General features: G+C 41.3%; 1 protein-coding gene across 5 annotated transcripts in view; it reads left to right on the forward strand.

Moving 5' to 3' along the window:
• LOC139264340 (E3 ubiquitin-protein ligase RNF38) overlaps window positions 1–19,802 on the forward strand; it is a 302,131-nt gene extending 282,329 nt beyond the window's left edge. For 4 of the 5 annotated variants that reach the window (XM_070880630.1, XM_070880646.1, XM_070880665.1 and 1 more), the window contains 3 exons: window positions 54–175; window positions 3,492–3,591; window positions 15,173–19,802. In XM_070880630.1, the coding sequence (XP_070736731.1) occupies window positions 54–175; window positions 3,492–3,591; window positions 15,173–15,235 (285 nt within the window). In that variant the 3' untranslated portion in view covers window positions 15,236–19,802. Of the gene's footprint in view, window positions 1–53; window positions 176–1,034; window positions 1,070–3,491; window positions 3,592–15,172 lie in introns of those variants that run through there. The other variant, XM_070880638.1, reaches the window with a different exon arrangement.
• The last annotated feature ends 1,105 nt before the right edge of the window (window positions 19,803–20,907 follow it).

Below are 20,907 nucleotides of genomic sequence, written 5' to 3' on the forward strand. Positions count from 1 at the left end.
TAGCTATAAGTTGCATGTAATAAATTGTTCAATAATATATATTTTGAATATAGGCACTTCTTAACCTGGCAGAAAGACTGGGAGAAGCCAAACCACGGGGACTTACAAAAGCAGACATTGAACAACTTCCATCCTATAGGTTTAACCCTAACAACCACCAGTCAGAGCAGACTTTGTAAGTACCTGTATATCAATATAATTGTGCAGTAAAATTAGAATGCAACAGGGGTGACCATCTTTGATTTTAAGTGAGCAGATTTTTCATATTTTGTTGGTGCCTGTGTGGCATACCTACACCTCAAAATCAGGAGAGACAATTGGCTGTCCTATATTTCATCATTTGTTGATTGCAGAAATCACTGCACCAAATAGAAAAAATATAGTTCTGATTAGTTAGAAAATATAGTTCTGATTAGTTAGAAAAAGTATTTTACTTGCAATAATTTTTATTGTATACTAGCTCTTTAGCTGGTAGGAAGGATATAATTTTAATGCTGAATAAGTATTTTTATTCGCGGTTAAAGTTTCTACATCTGCTGCCATCTGTCTCACCAATTGTGTATATTACTGAGCCCTCATGTTTTTTAAAAAATCAGATCAACCATACATTTATATCTGGTGTAAACTTTAGCTATTACACCTTCAGTGATGTGCACAACTTTTTAGTTTTGAAACTACTACAGGAGCATTTTAATGTGTGAAAGGGATTTAAAATGTTACTTGATTTTTTTTCTAAGCACAGTATCCATATTACACAATGATCAATATCCTAGTGGTGTTTGGAGTGTATGAGGTATCAAGACATGTTGTCTTGTTTATTAATAACTTGATAACTGGATACACTCAATTTTCCCCGTTCATTTGCCTTTTTTTGGCTTATTTATTTTTTTCCAAGTTTCCCCCTGCAATCTGCGCCAGCGTAACTGACTTAGTTACAATTTTCTCGGCCAGTTTTTTTTTTACGTCATAGTTCCCTCATGTCTGCGCCGGTTTTTTCAATTGTTCGCAGTTTGGCCAACATTTTTTTCTCTTAGGTCGGCGTATCTGGCCACTCCTGAAAAACCTTCTGGTGAGTTAAGAAAACCAGTGCACATTCACAAATCGGTTACAATTCAATTAAACGTAGGAATATAAAACATGGACCAAGAAACATAGAAATTAGGTGCAGGAGTAGGCCATTCGGCCCTTCGAGCCTGCACCAGAGTGAGCTGACAGACAGTTTCTCCACAGACCATAAAACACCTTCCTTGCCGTGGGCAGTGCCCACTCTATTTAACCCTTCGACTGGTACTTGGTCATGGAAAGTTGTTTGTTTTCTCATTTCAATGTTACAATTAATGAAGAAACTCAATAAAGCATAAATCTTTTTGAATAATCAGCAGCTTCATTAATTCACTGATGCTATTTCTTCTTGAAATATGAGTGAAACTATGGCCTCGATATTTACAGGCAGGGTGCAGGGCAGGGCGTACACGGCCGCTATACATGACAAAGCTGGGGACACAGAGGTTGTACCGAATTTAACAGCAGGACCTCATTACAATTTTTTTCTTCCGTTTCCTGCCCGGCAGCCTGCCAAGCATGGAAACATAGAAAATAGGTGCAGGAGTAGGCCATTCGGCCCCTCGAGCCTGCACCACCATTCAATAAGAACATGGCTGATCATTCCCTCAGTACCCCTTTCCTGCTTTTTCTCCATACCCTTGATCCCTTTAGCCTTAAGGGACATATCTAACTCCCTCTTGAATATATCCAATGAACTGGCATTGACAACTCTCTGCGGTAGAGAATTCCACAGGTTAATAACTCTCAGTGAAGAAGTTTCTCCTCCTTTCAGTCGTAAATGGCTTACCCCTTCTCCTTAGACTGCGTCCCCTGGTTCTGGACTTCCCCAACATCAGGAACATTCTTCCTGCATCTAACCTGTCCAGTCCCGTCAGAATTTTATGTTTCTTTGCGATCCCCTTTCATCCTTCTAAACTCCAGTCAATACAGGCCCAGTCGATCCAGTCTCTCCTCATATGTCAGTCCTGCCATCCCGTGAATTAGTCTGGTGAACCTCCGCTGCATTCCCTCAATAGCAAGAACGTCCTTCCTCAGATTAGGAGACCAAAACTGAACACACACTTTTCCAGGTGAGGCTTCACTAAGGCCCTGTACAACTGCAGTAAGATCTCCCTGCTCCTATACTCAATTCCCCTAGCTATGAAGGCCAACATACCATTTGCCTTCTTCACCGCCTGCTGTACCTGCATGCCAACTTTCAATGACTGATGAACCATGACACCAAGGTCTCGTTGCACCTCCCCTTTTCCAAATCTGCCATCATTCAGATAATATTCTGCCCTCGTGTTTTTGCCACCAAAATGGATAACCTCACATTTATCCACATTATACTGCATCTGCCACTCGTTTGCCCACTCCTAACCTGTCCAAGTCACCCTGCAGCCTTTTAGCATCCTCCTCACAGCTCACACCGCCACCTAGTTTAGTGTGATCTGCACACTTGGAGATATTACACTCAATTCCCTCATCCAAATCATTAATGTATATTGTAAATAGCTGGGGTCCCAGCACTGAGTCCTGCGGCACCCCAATAGTCACTGCCTGCCATTTTGAAAAGGACCCGTTTATCCCGACTCTCTGCTTCCCGTCTGCCAACCAGTTCTCTATCCACGTCAGTACATTACCCTCAATACCATGTGCTTTAATTTTGCACACCAATCTCTTGTGTGGGACCTTGTCAAAAGCCTTTTGAAAGTTGAAATACACCACATCCACCGGTTCTCCCTTGTCCACTCTACTAGTTACATCCTCAAAAAATTCTAGAAGATTTGTCAAGCATGATTTCCCTTTCATAAATCCATGCTGACTTGGACCGATCCTGTCACTGTTTTTTCATCTTTAATAATTGATTCCAACCTTTTCCCCATTACTGATGTCAGGCTAACCGGTCTATAATTACCCGCCTTCTCGCTCCCTCTCTTCTTAAAAAGTGGTGTTGCATTAGCTATCCTCCAGTCTAAACAGGATAACCAGCAGCAAGAGGGATGGTCCCTGGCAGTCTGGAGGGCGGGGAGGGGAAAGTCTGTAGATCGGGGCTTGGGGGGGTAGGGGTGGTGAGAGACAGAGAGAGGAAGGAGACAATCCAGAGGGTGGAAAGGCTGGGGATCGGGGCTTGGTGGGGATGGAATAGAGAGACAATCGGGAGTTGGGAAAAGACCAGAGCGTTTGGGGGGTGCGGAGAGATCGGCTACGATCGGCAAAGAGGAGGCCAAAGGCTTCTTTGAAGGGCTGGAGGGAGCACTGCTGCTCCTCCTGGCTCACAAGGAGTGCTAAAATGATGCTTACCTTCTTGAGCCAGCAGTTCCTGCCTCCTTTTTACCGTCCAAATATCTGTGATCTACACTTGGTTAAAAATTCCACAAATTTAATAATCTGTTGTTGCAAACTCAATCTGCAATAATTTCTTTTTTCTATATTTTATGCAGATGTGTAGTGTGCATGTGTGATTTTGAGTCAAGGCAACTACTTAGAGTCTTACCCTGCAACCATGAGTTTCATGCCAAGTGTGTCGACAAATGGCTGAAGGTAATATGAGCTTATAATCATACACTTTGACCTCTCTCTCTCAAAATGTTTTCATTTGTTTTTAGCGTTTTCTAGTGCAAAAAGGTTGAGATAATAATTGCACAGTATTGATTCTCTTTATTTGCAACAGTTTGTGCTAACAAAACTGTCTCTTAATGCTTTGGGATCTGGGGGTACTTGTGCATGAAACACAAGGTTAGTATGCAGGTACAGCAAGTGATCAGGAAGGCCAATGGAATCTTGGCCTTTATTGCAAAGGGGATGGAGTATAAAAGCAGTAAAGTCTTTTTACAGTTATACAGGGTATTGGTGAGGCCACACCTGGAATACTGCGTGCAGTTTTGGTTTCCATATTTACGAAAGGATATACTTGCTTTAGAGACAGTTCAGAGAAGGTTCACTAGGTTGATTCCAGGGATGAGGGAGTTGACTTATGAGGAAAGGTTGAGTAGGTTGGGCCTCTACTCATTGGAATTCAGAAGAATGAGAGGTGATCTTATTGAAACGTATAAGGTTATGAGGGGACTTGACAAGGTGGATGCAGAGAGGATGTTTACACTGATAGAGGAGACGAGAACTAGAGGGCATAATCTTAGAATAAGGGGCCACTTATTTAAAACTGAGATGAGAAGAAATTTCTTCTCTGAGGGTTGTGGATCTGTGCAATTTTCTGCCTCAAAGAGCTGTGGAAGCTGGGACATTGAATAAATTTAAGACAGAAATAGACAGTTTCTTAAACAGTAAGGGAATAAGGGGTTATGGAGAGCGGGCAGGGAAGTGGACCTGAGTCCACAATCGGATACGCCATGATCGTATTAAATGGCGGAGCAGGCTCGAGGGGCCGTATGGCCTACTCCTCCTATTTCTTATGTTCTTATGTTTACTTCTGACACATTTATTTTAATTATTGTAAGTGCTGCTGAGTTTGTGTTATCATTTGCAAAAACTGAAGTCCTCAACCACACAGAATCTAGCTTATCCTCTTATCTCAGTAGATCTAAGGCAATACATTTTTTTTCTGGTGCAAAGAATTTTCCCTCACAGATTACAAATGTAAAGATTTTTAGGAACAAAAAGGACCATTGGGCCCAACATCCATTTTCCAATGGTCGCCATTTATTAAATCTGTTTTTTTTTAAATGCTGGCATTGGTTGAATTAAAGTATTAAAAAAATCTGTGCACCATTCTTTGATACACCTCTTAATTTTTAACGGCAAGATTTTTAAAGACTGATTTATAATCAGTTAATTGTGTTTAAGTCATCCCCATTGGTTAAAACATCATTCTGATTTATATGTAAATGTTTTCTTAACCGTTCCATCTTGACCTTCCCAAAGGATATAGAATCCCCTTTGGCTTCAATGGGTTTCCAATAATTACAGATTTACTCATTTATCACAACTCACTGACAAGCCAGCAGTTCCTGGGAAGTATATATTTTTATATTGTTCATGGACTTCATGCCACCTGGAGGGAATGTAGTGAACTATGATATAAAAAGGGACTTCGGAACTGCTTGTTGTAAAAGGCAACACTTGTAATATCTACTGCACGATATATAAATAGAGTACTTCCACTTTGAGGTAGCTTGTGTGCAGAGAGGACGGAGTTCACTTGTTATTGTCCATTATCTTTTATTGTTATTTTATACTTACATTATATTAAGTATTTAAAATTGTGCAGTCAAACCCACTTTAAATGCATTTTTAATTTATCATGAGTTTTTATTGTGACATTTTGACATGGTGTTTGTGGCAGAAAGATATTTAGAATTGGGGAAAAAATTGCACCACTACTCCTGATTACTATTAAGAAAAACAATGCATTTGAAAAGTGCCTTTCACATCCTCAGGAGTCTCAATTAATAAATGAAAAACAAACTAAATGCTGATCAACAGGAATTTTCAGTATTTTTTTTTAAAAACAGCTGGAGTTAAGTAGATGGTTAGAATATTGGACTTCAGAGCAGTTTCAAAATTATAGCTGGTTTAAATGAGTAATTTTTAGTTCTGAAATGTTTTATTCTATATGTATTGTCAGTTTTGTAAAGCCAACAGTAGTTCATCCAGTCTGTGAATGGCATCTACCCAAACTTTATTGTTTTTCATATTTTAGAATGAGGTCAAATGGGACAACGGGTCTTTGTTACAAGTTATGGGTCTGCATATTCTCTTGGGTACAACATCATCATCATAGGCAGTCCCTCGAAATGAGGATGACTTGCTTTCACGCCAAAAAAAAAGGATGAGTTCACAGGTGTTTCGAATGAAGAACCCGAACTACATCCTCAAGGGTGGAAGATGCCTGTGCATGGATTTTTTTAACGTGTGGTGGCCGTTGCACATCAGCCACGACATGGGCTTGACAGAGCTAGGTCTTGGTCCAGTGGCAAGGATTACACAAGACAACTGAAGGCCTACTCTGCTGCACGGACCTAGTGCGCACATATTGCAGTGTGGGCTGGCCCGTGCTGCCCCTGGTCCTGAACTCACGCCTCCCCTGGGCCCCAATCACATCCCTCCACAGTCTCTCTCAGCTCCTTCACCGCTCCTGCTACATCTGCCCACGCTCCAATCACCGACCTGAACCTTGCTGACGTCACTCTTCGCTGCCGTTGCCCTCCTGCACCAGCTCGTGCTGTACCTGTAGTGGCCTGCCTCCACGCTGCTCCCAGGGCCACCGATACAGTGATGCTGGTCACTCCCATAAGCATCTTGCGTTCAGGAGTGTGCCTCAATTGCATAATATCTAATATTCCTACGCTTCAACATAGTGTCAAATTAAAAGCCACAAAATATAGCACTGAAGCTTCACATGCTATTTATCTATACCGTCAAACTGGCTTAGACAGTAAATACTAGCGGGTTAGGCAGCATCTGTGGAGAGAGAAAGAGTTAACATTTCAGGACAATAACGTTTTGTCGTTAACGGTTCTCTCTCCTTGGGTACTGTCCGTCTCTCCTTCAAATCCTCGGTCATCACCCCTCTCAAAAAAACAACCCTTGACCCCCAATGTGCTTGCCAGCTACCGCCCCATCTCCAACCTCCCTTTCCTCTCCAAAGTCCTTGAATGTGTTGTCGCCTCCCAAATCCGTGACCATCTTTCCTGAAAGTCCATGTTTGAATCTCTTCAATCTGGTTTCCGCCCCTGCCGCAGTACCGAAATGGCTCTCATAAAAGTCACAAATGACATCCTTTGTGACTGTGACAAAGGTAAACTATCCCACCTTGTCCTCCTCGGCCTGTCTGCAGCCTTTGACACCGTTGACCACTCCATCCTCCTCGCTGACCTACATTGCCTCCTCCAGCACCTCTCCACCATCGTCCAGCTGGGTGGAACTGCACTCGCCTGGTTCCATTCTTATCTAATCATAGTCAGAAAATCTCCTGCAATGGCTTCTTTTCCCATCCTCCGCATAGTTACCTTTGGTGTCCCCCAAGGATCTATCCTTGGCCCCCTCCTATTTCTCATCTATGCGCTGCCCCTTCGCGACATCATCCGAAAACACGGAGTCAGTTTCCACATGTACGCTGTCGACACTCAGTTCTACCTCTCCACCTCTTCTCTCAACCCTCCATGGTCTCTAAATTGTCAGACTGCTTGTCTGACATCCAGTATTTGGTGAGCAGAAATTTTCTCCAATTAAATATTGGAAAGACCGAAGCCATTGTCTTTGATCCCCGCCACAAACTGCGTTCCCTAGCGACTGACTCCATCTCTCGCTCTCTAGTATCTATCTTGGGGCTAAAACAGACTGTTCGCAACCTAGGCGTCATATTTGACCCTGAAATGAGCTTCCGGCCACATATCCGCGGCATAACTAAAACCGCCTATTTCCACCGCCGTAATATTGCCTGGCTCCGCCCCTGCCTCAGCTCTTCTGCTGCTGAAACCCACATCCATGCCTTTGTTACCACTAGACTTGATTACTCCAAAGCACTCCTGGCTGGCCTCCCACCTTCTACACTATGTAAACTTGAGGTCATTCAAAACTCGGCAGCCCATGTCCTAACTAGCACCAAGTCCCGATCACCCATCACCCCTGTATCGCTGACCTACATTGGCTCCTGGTTAAGCAATGCCTCGATTTTAAAATTCTCATCCATATTTACAAATCACTCCATGGCCTCGCCCCTCCCTATCTCTGTAATCTCTTTCAGCCTCACAACCTCACGAGTTGTCTGCACTCCTCAAATTTTGCCTTGTTGAGCATCCCTAATTATAACTGCTCAACCATCAGTGGCCGTGCCTTCAGCTGCTTGAGCCCTGAGCTCTGCAACTCCCTCCCTAAGCCTCTCTGCCTCTCTCCCTCTCTCCCTCTCTTTCCTCCTTTAAGATTATCCTTAAAACCTACCTCTTTAACCAAGCTATTGGTCATCTGCCGTAAATTCTTCCTATGTGGCTCGGTGTCAAATTTACCTGTTTTGTCTTATAAAACTGCTGTGCAACGCGTTGGGACATTTTACTATGTTAAAGGTGCTATATAAATAAAAGTTGTTGTCAGAACTGGAAAAAGTTAGAGATATAACAGGTTTTAAGCAAGTGCAGAGGAATTCTCCGCTTCACTCTCACTCTGACCTCTCTGTCCTTGGCCTACCACACTGTTCCAATGAAACGCAACCTAAGCTCGAGGAACAACACCTCATCTTTCAATTAGGCACTTTATAGCCTCCCAGACTCAACATTGAGTTTATCAATTTCAGGTCATAACCTTGGCTCCCATTTTTTTGGACGGCAGCTGCTGATGATTCTGTTATTCTCATTCACACCTCTTCTATACCCATCTTGTCCCATTACCATCTTACAAGAACATAAGAAATAGGAGCAAGAGTAGGCTATTTGGCCCCTTGAGCCTGCTCCACCAATTAATAAGATCATGGTTGATCTGATCATGAACTCAGCTCCACTTCCCTGCTCGATCCCCATAACCCTTTATTCTCTTATCGCTCAAAAATCTGTCTATCTCCGTCTTAAATATATTCAATGACCCAGCCTCCACAGCTCTCTGGGGCAGAGAATTCTACAAATTTACAACCCTCTGAGAGAAGAAATTCCTCCTCATCTCGGTTTTAAATGGGCAACCCCTTATTCTGAGACACTGCCCCCCCCCTAGTTTTAGTTTCCCCTATGAGTGGAAATATCCTCTCTGCATCCACCTTGTCGAGCCCCCTCATTATCTTGTATGTTCCAATTAGATTACCTCCAATGAGTATAGGCTCAACCTATCTTCATAAGTCAACCCCCTCATAGAAAAACATAGAAACATAGAAAATAGGTGCAGGAGTAGGCCATTCGGCCCTTCGAGCCTGCACCGCCATTCAATAAGATCATGGCTGATCATTCCCTCAGTACCCCTTTCCTGCTTTCTCTCCATACCCCTTGATCCTCTTAGCCGTAAGGGCCATTTCGAACTCCCGCTTGAATATATCCAATGAACTGGCATCAACAACTCTCTGCGGCAGGGAATTCCACAGGTTAACAACTCTCTGAGTGAAGAAGTTTCTCCTCATCTCAGTCCTAAATGGCCTACCCCTTATCCTAAGACTATGTCCTCTGGTTCGGGACATTCCCAAAATCGGGAACATTCTTTCCGCATCTAATCTGTCCAGTCCCGTCAGAATCTTATACGTTTCTATGAGATCCCCTCTCATCCTCCTAAACTCCAGTGAATAAAGGCCCAGTTGATCCAGTCTCTCCTAATATGACAGCCCAGTCATCTCCAGAATCAACCTAGTGAACCTTCTCTGAACAGCTTTCAATGCAAGTATATACTTCCTTAAATACGGAGACCAAAACTGTACGCAGTACTATAGGTGTGGCCTCATCAATACCCTGTACATGACTTCTCTGCTTTTATACTCTCTTCCCCTTTGCAATAAAGGCCAACATTCCATTTGCCTTCCTGATTACTTGCTGTACCTGCATATTAACTTTTTGTGTTTCATGCACAAGGATCCCCAGGTCCTTCTGTACTGCAGCACTTTGCAATTTTTCTCCATTTAAATTATAATTTGCTTTTCTATTTTTCTCTACCAAAGTGGATAACCTCACATTTTCCACATTATATTCCATCTGACAAATATTTGCCCACTCACTTAGCCTGTCTGTATCCCTTTGCAGATGTTTTGTGTTCTCCTCACAATTTGCTTTCCCACCCATCTTTGTATCATCAGCAAACTTGGCTACATTACACTTGGTCTCTTTATCCAACTCATTGGGCCCAAGTTTCCCCAGGAGTTGCTCCGTTTTTTTTGGAGCAACTAGATTTTTTTATAGTATCTTAAAAATCGCAATTCTGCCCATTTAATTTGCTCCACTGTAAGTGAGTTAGTTAGGTATTTTTTTAAGTTTAGTTTTTTTTTCCAAAAGGGGACGTTACCAGCCACTTGCGCCTATTTTGGCCATTTAAGCAAGTTTAGACAGCTAAAGGTTACTCCAAACGAACTTAGGCCAGCATATGAGGCCACTTGTGTCCGCACAGAAAAACCTTGCGGTGAGCTAAGAAATCAGCGCAGGTAGCCAGAGATGTGGAGGTGGGGGAAGGGAAGTGAGAGGACCTTGCAAAGCACTCAACATCTTCACAACAACATTAAAGAAGCATAAATACATTTAAAGCACCAAGCACTAAACAAAGCACAAAAATAAGCATTCAATAATAAATAAAAAGTACAAGGAAGCTGAGAGGACCTGCACCTAGCACAAAGACTTACAAAGCACAAAAAGTAATAAGCAATGAATTCACACAAAAAAATAGAAGGAACCCTGCACCTAAAGCACCAAGACCAAAGTAATAAGCAAATCAATCAATCAATAAATAACAAATAAAAAATAGAAGTCCTACCTTAGGGAACGCAGCGGGCCGCCGATGAGGGAGCCCATTCGGCCAGGGCTAGGGTTGGCATGCTTCGGGCCCCTCCCTCACAGCCTGCAGAGCTTCGGGCTGCAAGGAGCTATTGCACATGCGCGCACACTCTAGCACGCATGTACAGAGGTCCCGCCGCTGTTTTCCTGAGGAGCGGGGAAAATTGGAAGTTAACTTTTCGCCGCCCTTTTTAGTCTAGAAAGTCGGCGCACCTCATGGAGGGCCCAAGTTTCGGCCTCAGTTGCTCCTGATTTTTTGGAGCAACTGGTGTAGAATGGAGTATCTTAGAAATTCAAATTCTCGGCATTTAGTTTGCTCCAGTTCTAGTCAGTTAGAACAGTTTCACTTTGGAACAGAATTTTTTTTTCAAAAGGGGGCGTGTCTGGCCACTTCTGCCTGTTTTCAAAGTTTCGGCAGTGAAAACTTACTTCAAACTAACTTAGAATGGAGTAAGTGAAGATTTTTGTACACTCGAAAAAACCTTGTCTACACTTTAGAAAATCAGGCGTAGGGAATGGGGGGAGGGGGGTGGTTTAAAGGGACGTTTACAAACATTAAACACTTCAGTTTTACAAATAAAGAGCCATCATCAATAATAAATGATAAAAACATCAATAAATCAATCAAAAAAAATTAAAAAGAAATATATATTTTTTAAATCAATGAATAAAACATTTTCTACTTACCGACTGCAGCACTGGGAGCCTTCCAACAGCGTGCTGGGATGCCCCCCCCCCCCCCCCCCCCCCCCAGTGTGTCTCTGTCAGTGTCTCTATCTCTCTGTCTGTCTGTGTGTCTCTCACTCTCTGTCTGTCACTGTCTGTGTTTCTGACCGAGGGGAGGGGGTAGAGGGAGAGAGGGGAGGGAGGGAGGGAAGGGGGAGAGGAGGAGGAGGATGGGGGGGAGAGGAGGGGAAGGAGAAGGGGGGTGAAAGGAGAATGGGGGGGAAAGGAGAAGTGGGGGAGGGGAAGGAGAAGGGGGGTGGTGGGGGAGAGGCTGAACGGGCCGGGCCCAAGACGTCGGACAAGGCCCGTCCCCAGCACTAGATTTACAGGTAAGTGGCGTTGGGTCGGGAGCGCGGGTTGGGTCAGGTCCGGCGGGGGTGGATGGAGGGGGGTCGGGTCCGGTCCGGGGGGGGGGAGCGGGAGTCGGGTCGGGAGGAAGCAGGAGCTGGCCGTGGGAGGAGCCTTATTCACGCAGCCCCAGTGAGGCCATTCGGCCAGGGCTAGGGGCTGCGGGCTCCTCCCACACAGTTTTGGGCGCCTGGAGCTACTGCACATGCGCGCCCACTGTAGCACGCATGTGCAGAGGTCCCAGCACTGTTCTCAGCGCAGGTACCTAGCTCTGCCCCCTACAGCTCATGCTGCGCCGCGCCAGGCTCAAGAGGACCAGCAGGGAGCCGGAGAATCTGGAAATTTTTTTTAGTCGCACTTTGTGGCGCGAAAAACGGGCGTCCAGGTCGGGGCTGCGCCATTCTAGACGTGGCCCAAAACTTGGGCCCTTAATCTCTCCTGCCTTCTACTCGATCTCAGACCTTTTTGTTCTTTCCTCCCCTCCCCCGTTCCCTGCCTCTGCACTTGCTTAAAACCTGTTATATTTCTAATTTTTTCCAGTTATGTCAAAAGATCATCTACCTGAAACGTTAACTGACTTTCTCTCTCCACAGTTGCTGCTTGACCTGCTGAGTGTTTTAGCATTTTCTGTTTTTATTTTCGATTTTCAGCATCTGGAGTATTTTGCTTTTGATTTAGACAGTATCTCTGCCTGAAGATCTTGACAACTAGTTCTGCTTCACGGCGCATAGCGAAGCTAAATGCACTGTGCACCTACCCTATAAAAAGCCTTGTGTGCAGAAGTTCCAAGAGAGAGATAACAATCTCTTACAAAGTCAGGGGTTAATCGAGTCATTATTAGACTACAGGAGATTTATGACTTGACATTGGTGCCTCGGTGCAATTTTTGCAATTCTTTCTATGCATCATCAACTCTTAAGATATCTGCCCTTCTTGTACTTGTTCCTGTGATACCTAATGTGTAATAAAAATACATCTGACAAAGACACTGGATAACAAAAGGTTTTCCACTTACCTCCCCATTTATTGTCCTCTCTTAGTACATAGATAAATAGTTTTGGTGAAATTAGATTGCTGTTGATTTTTCTAAGCTTCCTTGTGAGTTTTTAGACACACAAGGTATACAATTATGTTCTATGTAACTGTGCTATAAGAATTTGACAGCCCAAGAACATCATAATTAACTTCAATTCTTTTGTTTTAAAAAACTAATTGAATAACTTGAATGCTCCACAATCTGTTCCAGAATAATTAAAATAAAAGAGTAAACTGGGATAAATGCAGCAACATACCAGCGAACAGAATATTGCAAATAGAAACATAGAAACATAGAAAATAGGTGCAAGATTAGGCCCTTCGAGCCTGCACCGCCATTCAATGAGTTCATGGCTGAACATGCAACCTTAGTACCCCATTCCTGCTTTCTCGCCATACCCCTTGATCCCCCTAGTAGTAAGGACTTCATCTAACTCCTTTTTGAATATATTTAGTGAATTGGCCTCAACAACTTTCTGTGGTAGAGAATTCCACAGGTTCACCACTCTCTGGGTGAAGAAGTTTCTCCTCATCTCAGTCCTAAATGGCTTACCCCTTATCCTTAGACTGTGACCCCTGGTTCTGGACTTCCCCAACATTGGGAACATTCTTCCTGCATCTAACCTGTCTAAACCCGTCAGAATTTTAAACGTTTCTATGAGATCCCCTCTCATTCTTCTGAACTCCAGTGAATACAAGCCCAGTTAATCCAGTCTTTCTTGATATGTCAGTCCCGCCATCCCGGGAATCAGTCTGGTGAACCTTCGCTGCACTCCCTCAATAGCAAGAATGTCCTTCCTCAAGTTAGGAGACCAAAACTGTATACAATACTCCAGGTGTGGCCTCACCAAGGCCCTGTACAACCGTAGCAATACCTCCCTGCCCCTGTACTCAAATCCCCTTGCTATGAAGGCCAACATGCCTTTTGCTTTCTTAACCACCTGCTGTACCTGCATGCCAACCTTCAATGACTGATGTACCATGACACCCAGGTCTCGTTGCACCTCCCCTTTTCCTAATCTGTCACCATTCAGATGTCTGTCTCTCTGTTTTTACCACCAAAGTGGATAACCTCACATTTATCCACATTATACTTCATCTGCCATGCATTTGCTCACTCACCTAACCTATCCAAGTCACTCTGCAGCCTCATAGCATCCTCCTCGCAGCTCACACTGCCACCCAACTTAGTGTCATCTGCAAATTTGGAGATACTACATTTAATCCCCTCGTCTAAATTATTAATGTACAATGTAAACAGCTGGGGCCCCAGCACAGAACCTTGCGGTACCCCACTAGTCACTGCCTGCCATTCTGAAAAGTCCCCATTTACTCCTACTCTTTGCTTCCTGTCTGACAACCAGTTCTCAATCCACGTCAGCACACTACCCCCAATCCCGTGTGCTTTAACTTTGCACATTAATCTCTTGTGTGGGACCTTGTCGAAAGCCTTCTGAAAGTCCAAATATACCACATCAACTGGTTCTTCCTTGTCCACTCTACTGGAAACATCCTCAAAAAATTCCAGAAGATTTGTCAAGCATGATTTCCCTTTCACAAATCCATGCTGACTTGGACCTATCATGTCACCTCTTTCCAAATGCGCTGCTATGACATCCTTAATAATTGATTCCATCATTTTACCCACTACTGAGGTCAGGCTGACCAGTCTATAATTCCTTGTTTTCTCTCTTCCTCCTTTTTTAAAAAGTGGAGTTACATTGGCTACCCTCCACTCGATAGGAACTGATCCAGAGACTATGGAATGTTGGAAAATGACTCAATGCATCCGCTATTTCCAAGGCCACCTCCTTAAGTACTCTGGGATGCAGTCCATCAGACCCTGGGGATTTATCGGCCTTCAATCCCATTAATTTCCCCAACACAATTTCCCGACTATTAAGGATTTCCCTCAGTTCCTCCTCCTTACTAGACCCCCTGACCCCTTTTATATCCGGAAGGTTGTTTGTGTCCTCCTTAGTGAATACCGAACCAAAGTACTTGTTCAATTGGTCTGCCAGTTCTTTGTTCCCCATTATGACTTCCCCTGATTCTGACTGCAGGGGACCTACGTTTGTCTTTACTAACCTTTTTCTCTTTACATATCTATAGAAACTTTTGCAGTCCGTCTTAATGTTCCCTGCAATGTTTCGGTACAGAGTCGGAAGTGTTTGATTTCTGTCTCTTTCATGTTTGTAAAAAAAAATGCTACAACGAGTACTCAGTGGCATAACTTGTTTTTCACATGGTATGCTAAAGATACAGAGGCCGTTCTACATTACAGTGCGAGATATGTGGCATTTATACCCGTGTATGTTTTGTATAAAGTAGTAATGTGGTTAAGATGAACCAAACAAGATGTTAGTTAGTGTTTGGGACCAGAAATCACAGAATTGGTTAGTGGTATTGTTCTTTAATTTAAAATATAATGAAATCAAAATACAGCAGATGCTGGAAATCTGAAATTAAAAACAGAAAATGCTGGAAATACTCAGCAGGTCAGGCAGCATCTCTGGAGAGAGAAACAGAGTTAACATTTCAGGTCGATGACCGTTTGCCAAATTCTTGTAGCAGATATATGAAACATGATTTTCCTTTTTTTCCCCCAGGCAAATCGTACATGTCCAATTTGTCGAGCTGATGCTTCAGAAGTTCACCGTGATTCAGAATGAGACCAGTCTAACAGCACAAATTTGGATGTTCCTTGTTGCATACGAATGAACTATCCATTGAACTTGCCTATCGTGGCTTCCAGCCTTCCCTTTTACATTAAGGGTCATGATGTGATGCAGTCATTTGACCTCCCTTTGCACTGTGTGATTTAATGACTTATAAAGCTTATATAGTCTTCACATTGAAACAATTATGGGATTGTTATACTAACAGTGTGATTGGAACTCCAAAGATTTTTTTTTCAGCTTAATTTGTGTGTGCACTAACATTCCCTGGTGTTTGTGTGATCATTCCGGGTGTTGCTGCAGGATTACAGTGGATGTGATCTTTTAGCATGTGTGCTTTTTTATTTTTATATATATATATATATACATAAAAAATCTACCTGTACACGTGTGTGTGTGTGTATATATAAAAATAAAATAAAGGTAGTTCAACCGTTTTAGCAATCTACCTTATAGACCCTTCAGGTACTGTGAGTGAGAGTGATTGTAGGCGTGCAAGTGTTTTAGCCACCTGTACTTTTTCAGATGAACTTAAGTACTGGCATGATGTGAGTTGTATGTTTGTAGTCTTAATTATGCTGAAATGTATAGCGGTGTTATTTATACAGTACTAGTACTGTACACTGGTTTCTTTTTGTTTGCGGTTGCACACTGTATGCTAAGGGTGCAGCAATTATGAAAATTATATCAGCCAGTTGCCCCTCAGTATTTTATAATGGTAGATTAGAAAAACATATATTTATAACAGCCACATCTAAATAAATAGGGTTGGGAGATTGTGCCGATCTGTAAAATGGTGTTACCCAGAGAACCAAAGCAGTAAGTGGCTGAAATACTTTGCTTAGCTGTCCTGTGATGTACAGTGAATGGAAATCATATATAAGCAGAAAGGCAGAGGTTTGAAAGCTGGGTGTACTATAAAAATATTATGTTACTAAATATTACTGACCAGTCTAATAATGTTGGCCCTCGGGTGTGCAACAAAGTCCTATAAGCACCTTAAGACGTCACCTGGTTTGTTGAATTATTTTGCTACCTTGAAAAACAGAATTCTCTGCTTTATCCTCTTAATGAAAAACTCCACGTCACGAACTGTCCTAACACTACATTCAACTCGTTTTTGCTTTCTTTAAACAATCTAATTTGAACACAGAACAGCACAAGCAGGCATTCAGCTGCCAGTTTTACACCAGCCTTCAACTCCACTTTTCAATGGAAATATTTCTGATTAAATGCATATTTTCTATAAATCTTTATTTTTTTTGTTTTTTCTCGAGACATAATGCTGCATAATAATAACAATTTTCATTGGATTCAGTAATGACATATATTTCTCCTCATATATCTGCAAACTAACCCCAATAAAGTTATTCACACATACGACCAGCCAAGTCACAGAACTAAGCACATTGGCTTCTGTTTTAAAATTTGCAGGAAAGCACTGAGCAGTTATTAGAACAGAGGCCTATAATATGGTAACAAGTACAATAATCAATTGTCTGAAGAGCTCCAGATACCAAGTATTTGATTCAATTTTCATCAAATTTTGTAAAACAATATTGCAAAATTACTCTTTTTGTAGTACATTAGTGGGGAACCGATTGCTGAATAAAAACATTTTTGGAAAACATAGGACTAATGCAGATTTGCAAAGAAGAAAAAATTATATTTCATTTTTTTTTTGTTCCTTCCAAGATTGTAATTATTCAGTGGTCAAGTTTAAATCTATATTGATTATTCTTGAAGACTTTTAACATTTTGCTATTAAAAATGGAAGCTAATATTTGATTGAAAAAATGATTGCAATCCCGTTAATTTGGAAACTGTCATTATAGGATATAAACTTGAGACGTACTGAAATGATTTAATAATCAAACCTACACCAGGTGATTTGTTTGTTTTGGATTTGGATTGTTAGGATGGATTGAGAACCTGGTATTGCCACAGACCTGGCTCCTCATCGCTTACATTGGGTACAGAATAGGAAATTTTTTTTTTCATTTTCCCACCTAATTATTTTCATTTTACAAGCATGGTCTTTTATTTTTTTTAATTGAAACCGATGTTGATTTCTGGCCTCAGTTGTAGTTGTGACTAAATGCATATTCTATCTGTGGACTTTTTGCATGTACCTGAGTTCCCTTCTCTGCACTTTCATTATGGAGTAATAGTATCAATATATTAATTTTCTTCTTTAGAAACATACTATAAAATTAGATTCATTAGAATTTCAGAGCAATGTCAAGGATATAAAGCAAAAAGCCAGCAAATTATAGTTGTTAGATTTGTGTTTTTGATTTTCAGCATTCACCAAATGTTACCAAACAGTGTTAATTTTTCACACACTTGCTGCTGATCCTGAGTTGAAATATGTTCCTCACAAGGTTTATCCAGTGTTTCTTTAAGACCCATAATGGGAAGCTTGTATGGATAATGCAGAAATAGATGCTCACAATATCACTGTTCAATTACATGTACATAATGAGTGTATTTCATTATGACTTTCACATCAAGCCCGAATGCAATGTGTGTAGGTTCTTCAGTGGAAACTAGATGCATAAAAAAATCATAGCCGTTTTAAATATTGCATGAAGAATTTGTAAACTATAACCATTGTGACCTGAATTTCAGAATGTTTAATATATTCTGGACAAATTGTTCTTATTTAAATAATTTATGGAACACAACATTTATGAATCATGGAAGAGAAATTGGAATTGTAGGTCTTTTAGAAATACTAGATTGTTAGTGTAATCTGCAAGCTGTTGCAGTAGTAATATGGATGCACAATTAAAGCTAAATTTTAAAGTTACAGGAGTTTGTTGAATTGGATAAATTCATTTAAAGAAAAGTTATAGCATGGATAATGCTATCTTTTGTTCTTACAAATATAGCTATGGGATACTGATTGAAAGAGCTTGTATGCATCTTAAAACAAAATTGAAGTTAGAGTTGAGCATTCCGTTATCAGTGATGATGTACATCCATTCCTGTGAATGTTCTCTGTAGCACCAAATAAAAACAACTCGTATCTTACTCGTGACACCACGTTACTTTACAATTACATTTCTAGTGACCGTGCATCATAGAAGGCAGAATGAACAATAGACATTGTATGACATTTTTTCCCATGCAATACTACTAGCTCCTAAAACATTTCAAAGCAGCTGTAAATCAGTTCTTGTGCTTATAATGTACTGCAGCAATAATGCTGAGACTGAGATGCATACACTATTATCTGGATGATAATATTTAGGTTGAGCAGTGCTGCTTAATTTGGTAAAAAAAAGACCACAGCTGTTATTATTCACAAAAAGGTTAATTACCATTTTATCATAATTTAAGAACTAAAATTGGAATGAAAATTAAAGTGAGGCTGAATTGGAGTTTTTAAAATTTTGTTTGGGGGAAAATAGTTTTCATATAACTGAGTTGAATGATGAAATTTGGGGCCTAGGAAGCAGGGGTGATGCAGTAACAGTTAGGTCTGGTATTGGCAAAGTTAATTGTTGCACTCTTAATGCTTAACCACTTTTGAAATGTTTCTTGTGTTGTTTGCATGGAGACTCTAGGGCAGATGTGTGCAGACTTTGCTTTCTGTGGTCAGTGTGTAATAAGCACATGTGCATGTGTATCAAACCAGCTCATACTAGCCGTGGCTGCTTCTGCCCGGCTGGGCTGGGGTTGGTTTGGGTGGGAATGGGGATTCATGCTGAGATATTACTGCCATGAACTGTAATGCGCATTTATGTATTTAATCCCACAGTCTGTATGATGCAAGAGAAGCAACAACATACAGTTGGATTAGTTGTGTGTTGGTCAACCCCACAAGTATTGGGTTTACCGATGTGTCCAGCTCAACGTTTTGTGTTTTGCATGAGTTTTTGGTTGATAGTTTGAAACTTATGTTAATTGTAAACAAAAATCGCCAAGACCTAGCGATATCTCAGATTTTAGTCATTATTTTGAGAAACCAAGAGTGTAACACTAGACTGCTGAAGTTAAAAATGTTTGCCATAATATAATAATCCACTTTTTTAAAAAAAATGTTGTTTGAATATAGCAAAGTTTGGTGCAATGTCTTAACACTGTCATGTTGAATTCTGGAGTGCTTTGGTTTCAGCAGCAGCCCAAACTTCGAAGGGGAAGCAAAATCTAAAGCACACACAATCTGGGTTATTTTTAGGTCTTAATGGACATTTAAGAGTGGGATTTTTCTTTGGTACATATACAGTTACCTCATTTTGCCACTTATATGTATTTTTAAAAATGCTAATCAGAAAAAAGCAAATTAATTTTGTTGGAATCATTTCTGAGCATTTCATTAAATCATACATTGTATCATTTAACATGACAAGTAGTTTTCAATGTTGTATTATAAATCTGTCTGTAACCAAATCATTTGAAGGCTTGATAAATTTTTAACAAGATTTGTACATTTTTTATGAAAGTTACTAGTAATGCTTTACTAAGTAGTGCAATGAATTTTTATTTTTAATCCCTGTGCCCAATTTTGGAGTTGAGAGGGTTGTTCATTAATAAATGTATGATGTATACTTGCTCAGTTGACTGGTAGTCTTGGCTGTTCAGAATGTTGACCTTATCCTTCGACCAACAATTTCTGTCTTTTATCCCCCGAGTTACAGATGTTTCATGTGATTTTCTGTTTACAGAAGAACTGGAAGCAATGGAAACTGATAAGGTCCAAAAGGTAACAACCCACAACAATCAAATAGTTTAGCTACACATCAATATTGTAGAGAGAAAATTGGAATTAGGAAATAAAAACAAAAAATGTTTTTATATGACAGCTGCCAAATCTAAGGAGAGATAAGATGGGTTGAGTTTTGGATAAGGACCCATGTCAGAACCATGAAAGGGTGAAACTCCACTTTGGAGGGGGCACAAAGCGGATAGTAGCAGATTGCCCGATATGCACATTACCTGGTTTTACTTCTATTACGAAAGATGGCACTTGCAACAGTGCAGCACTCGCTCAGTACTGCAGTGAAGCGTCAGTGGGACATCTTCACTACATGGATTGCAACAGGTTGAAGGCCCTCCACCACTTTCTCAAGGTAACTAGGGATAGCTAATAAATGCTGGCAGCAATGCCCGCATCCCAAGAATAAATTAAAAATATATATTCTTAGGAAAAGTATTACAGCAGCAACTTTTAGATTAACACTGGATAATCTGTACAAACTTACTAGTGTCTTCAAGTCCACTTCTGCAATTGCCTTTCAGGCACACTGCACTTCTTTAGGGAAGCTACCCTCGAATGGCAAATAATGTCACCTGCTGCACCATCACCTCATTCTGCACCACCTCCATTTCACCAGTGATCAAGCGGGGGTTGGACTGCTGCCCCGATGATTCAATTAGTCGCAGATTTGGTCTCCTGATCTATTTATTGGCCTACCTGGCTTTACTAAATCTTTCTCTTACCCAAAAAGCCTCTGTAAAGACTACCAACTTTTTAGCCTCTTATGGAGCCATATCCTCTTGATTTTACCAATCCCTCTTTGTAAGCAACCCCTTAGGACTACTTATGTAATTTCCTGTCCCACCTGCACCTCCCAACCAAGCTTCAGTACCAATTTGGTTCAGGAATTTGCCCACATGATGTAAATAAAGGTAACCCTGCATAACTGGGTTGCTGTGGT

This window comes from Pristiophorus japonicus, chromosome 1 (genome assembly GCF_044704955.1).
Source record: "Pristiophorus japonicus isolate sPriJap1 chromosome 1, sPriJap1.hap1, whole genome shotgun sequence".
NCBI lineage: Eukaryota > Metazoa > Chordata > Chondrichthyes > Pristiophoridae > Pristiophorus > Pristiophorus japonicus.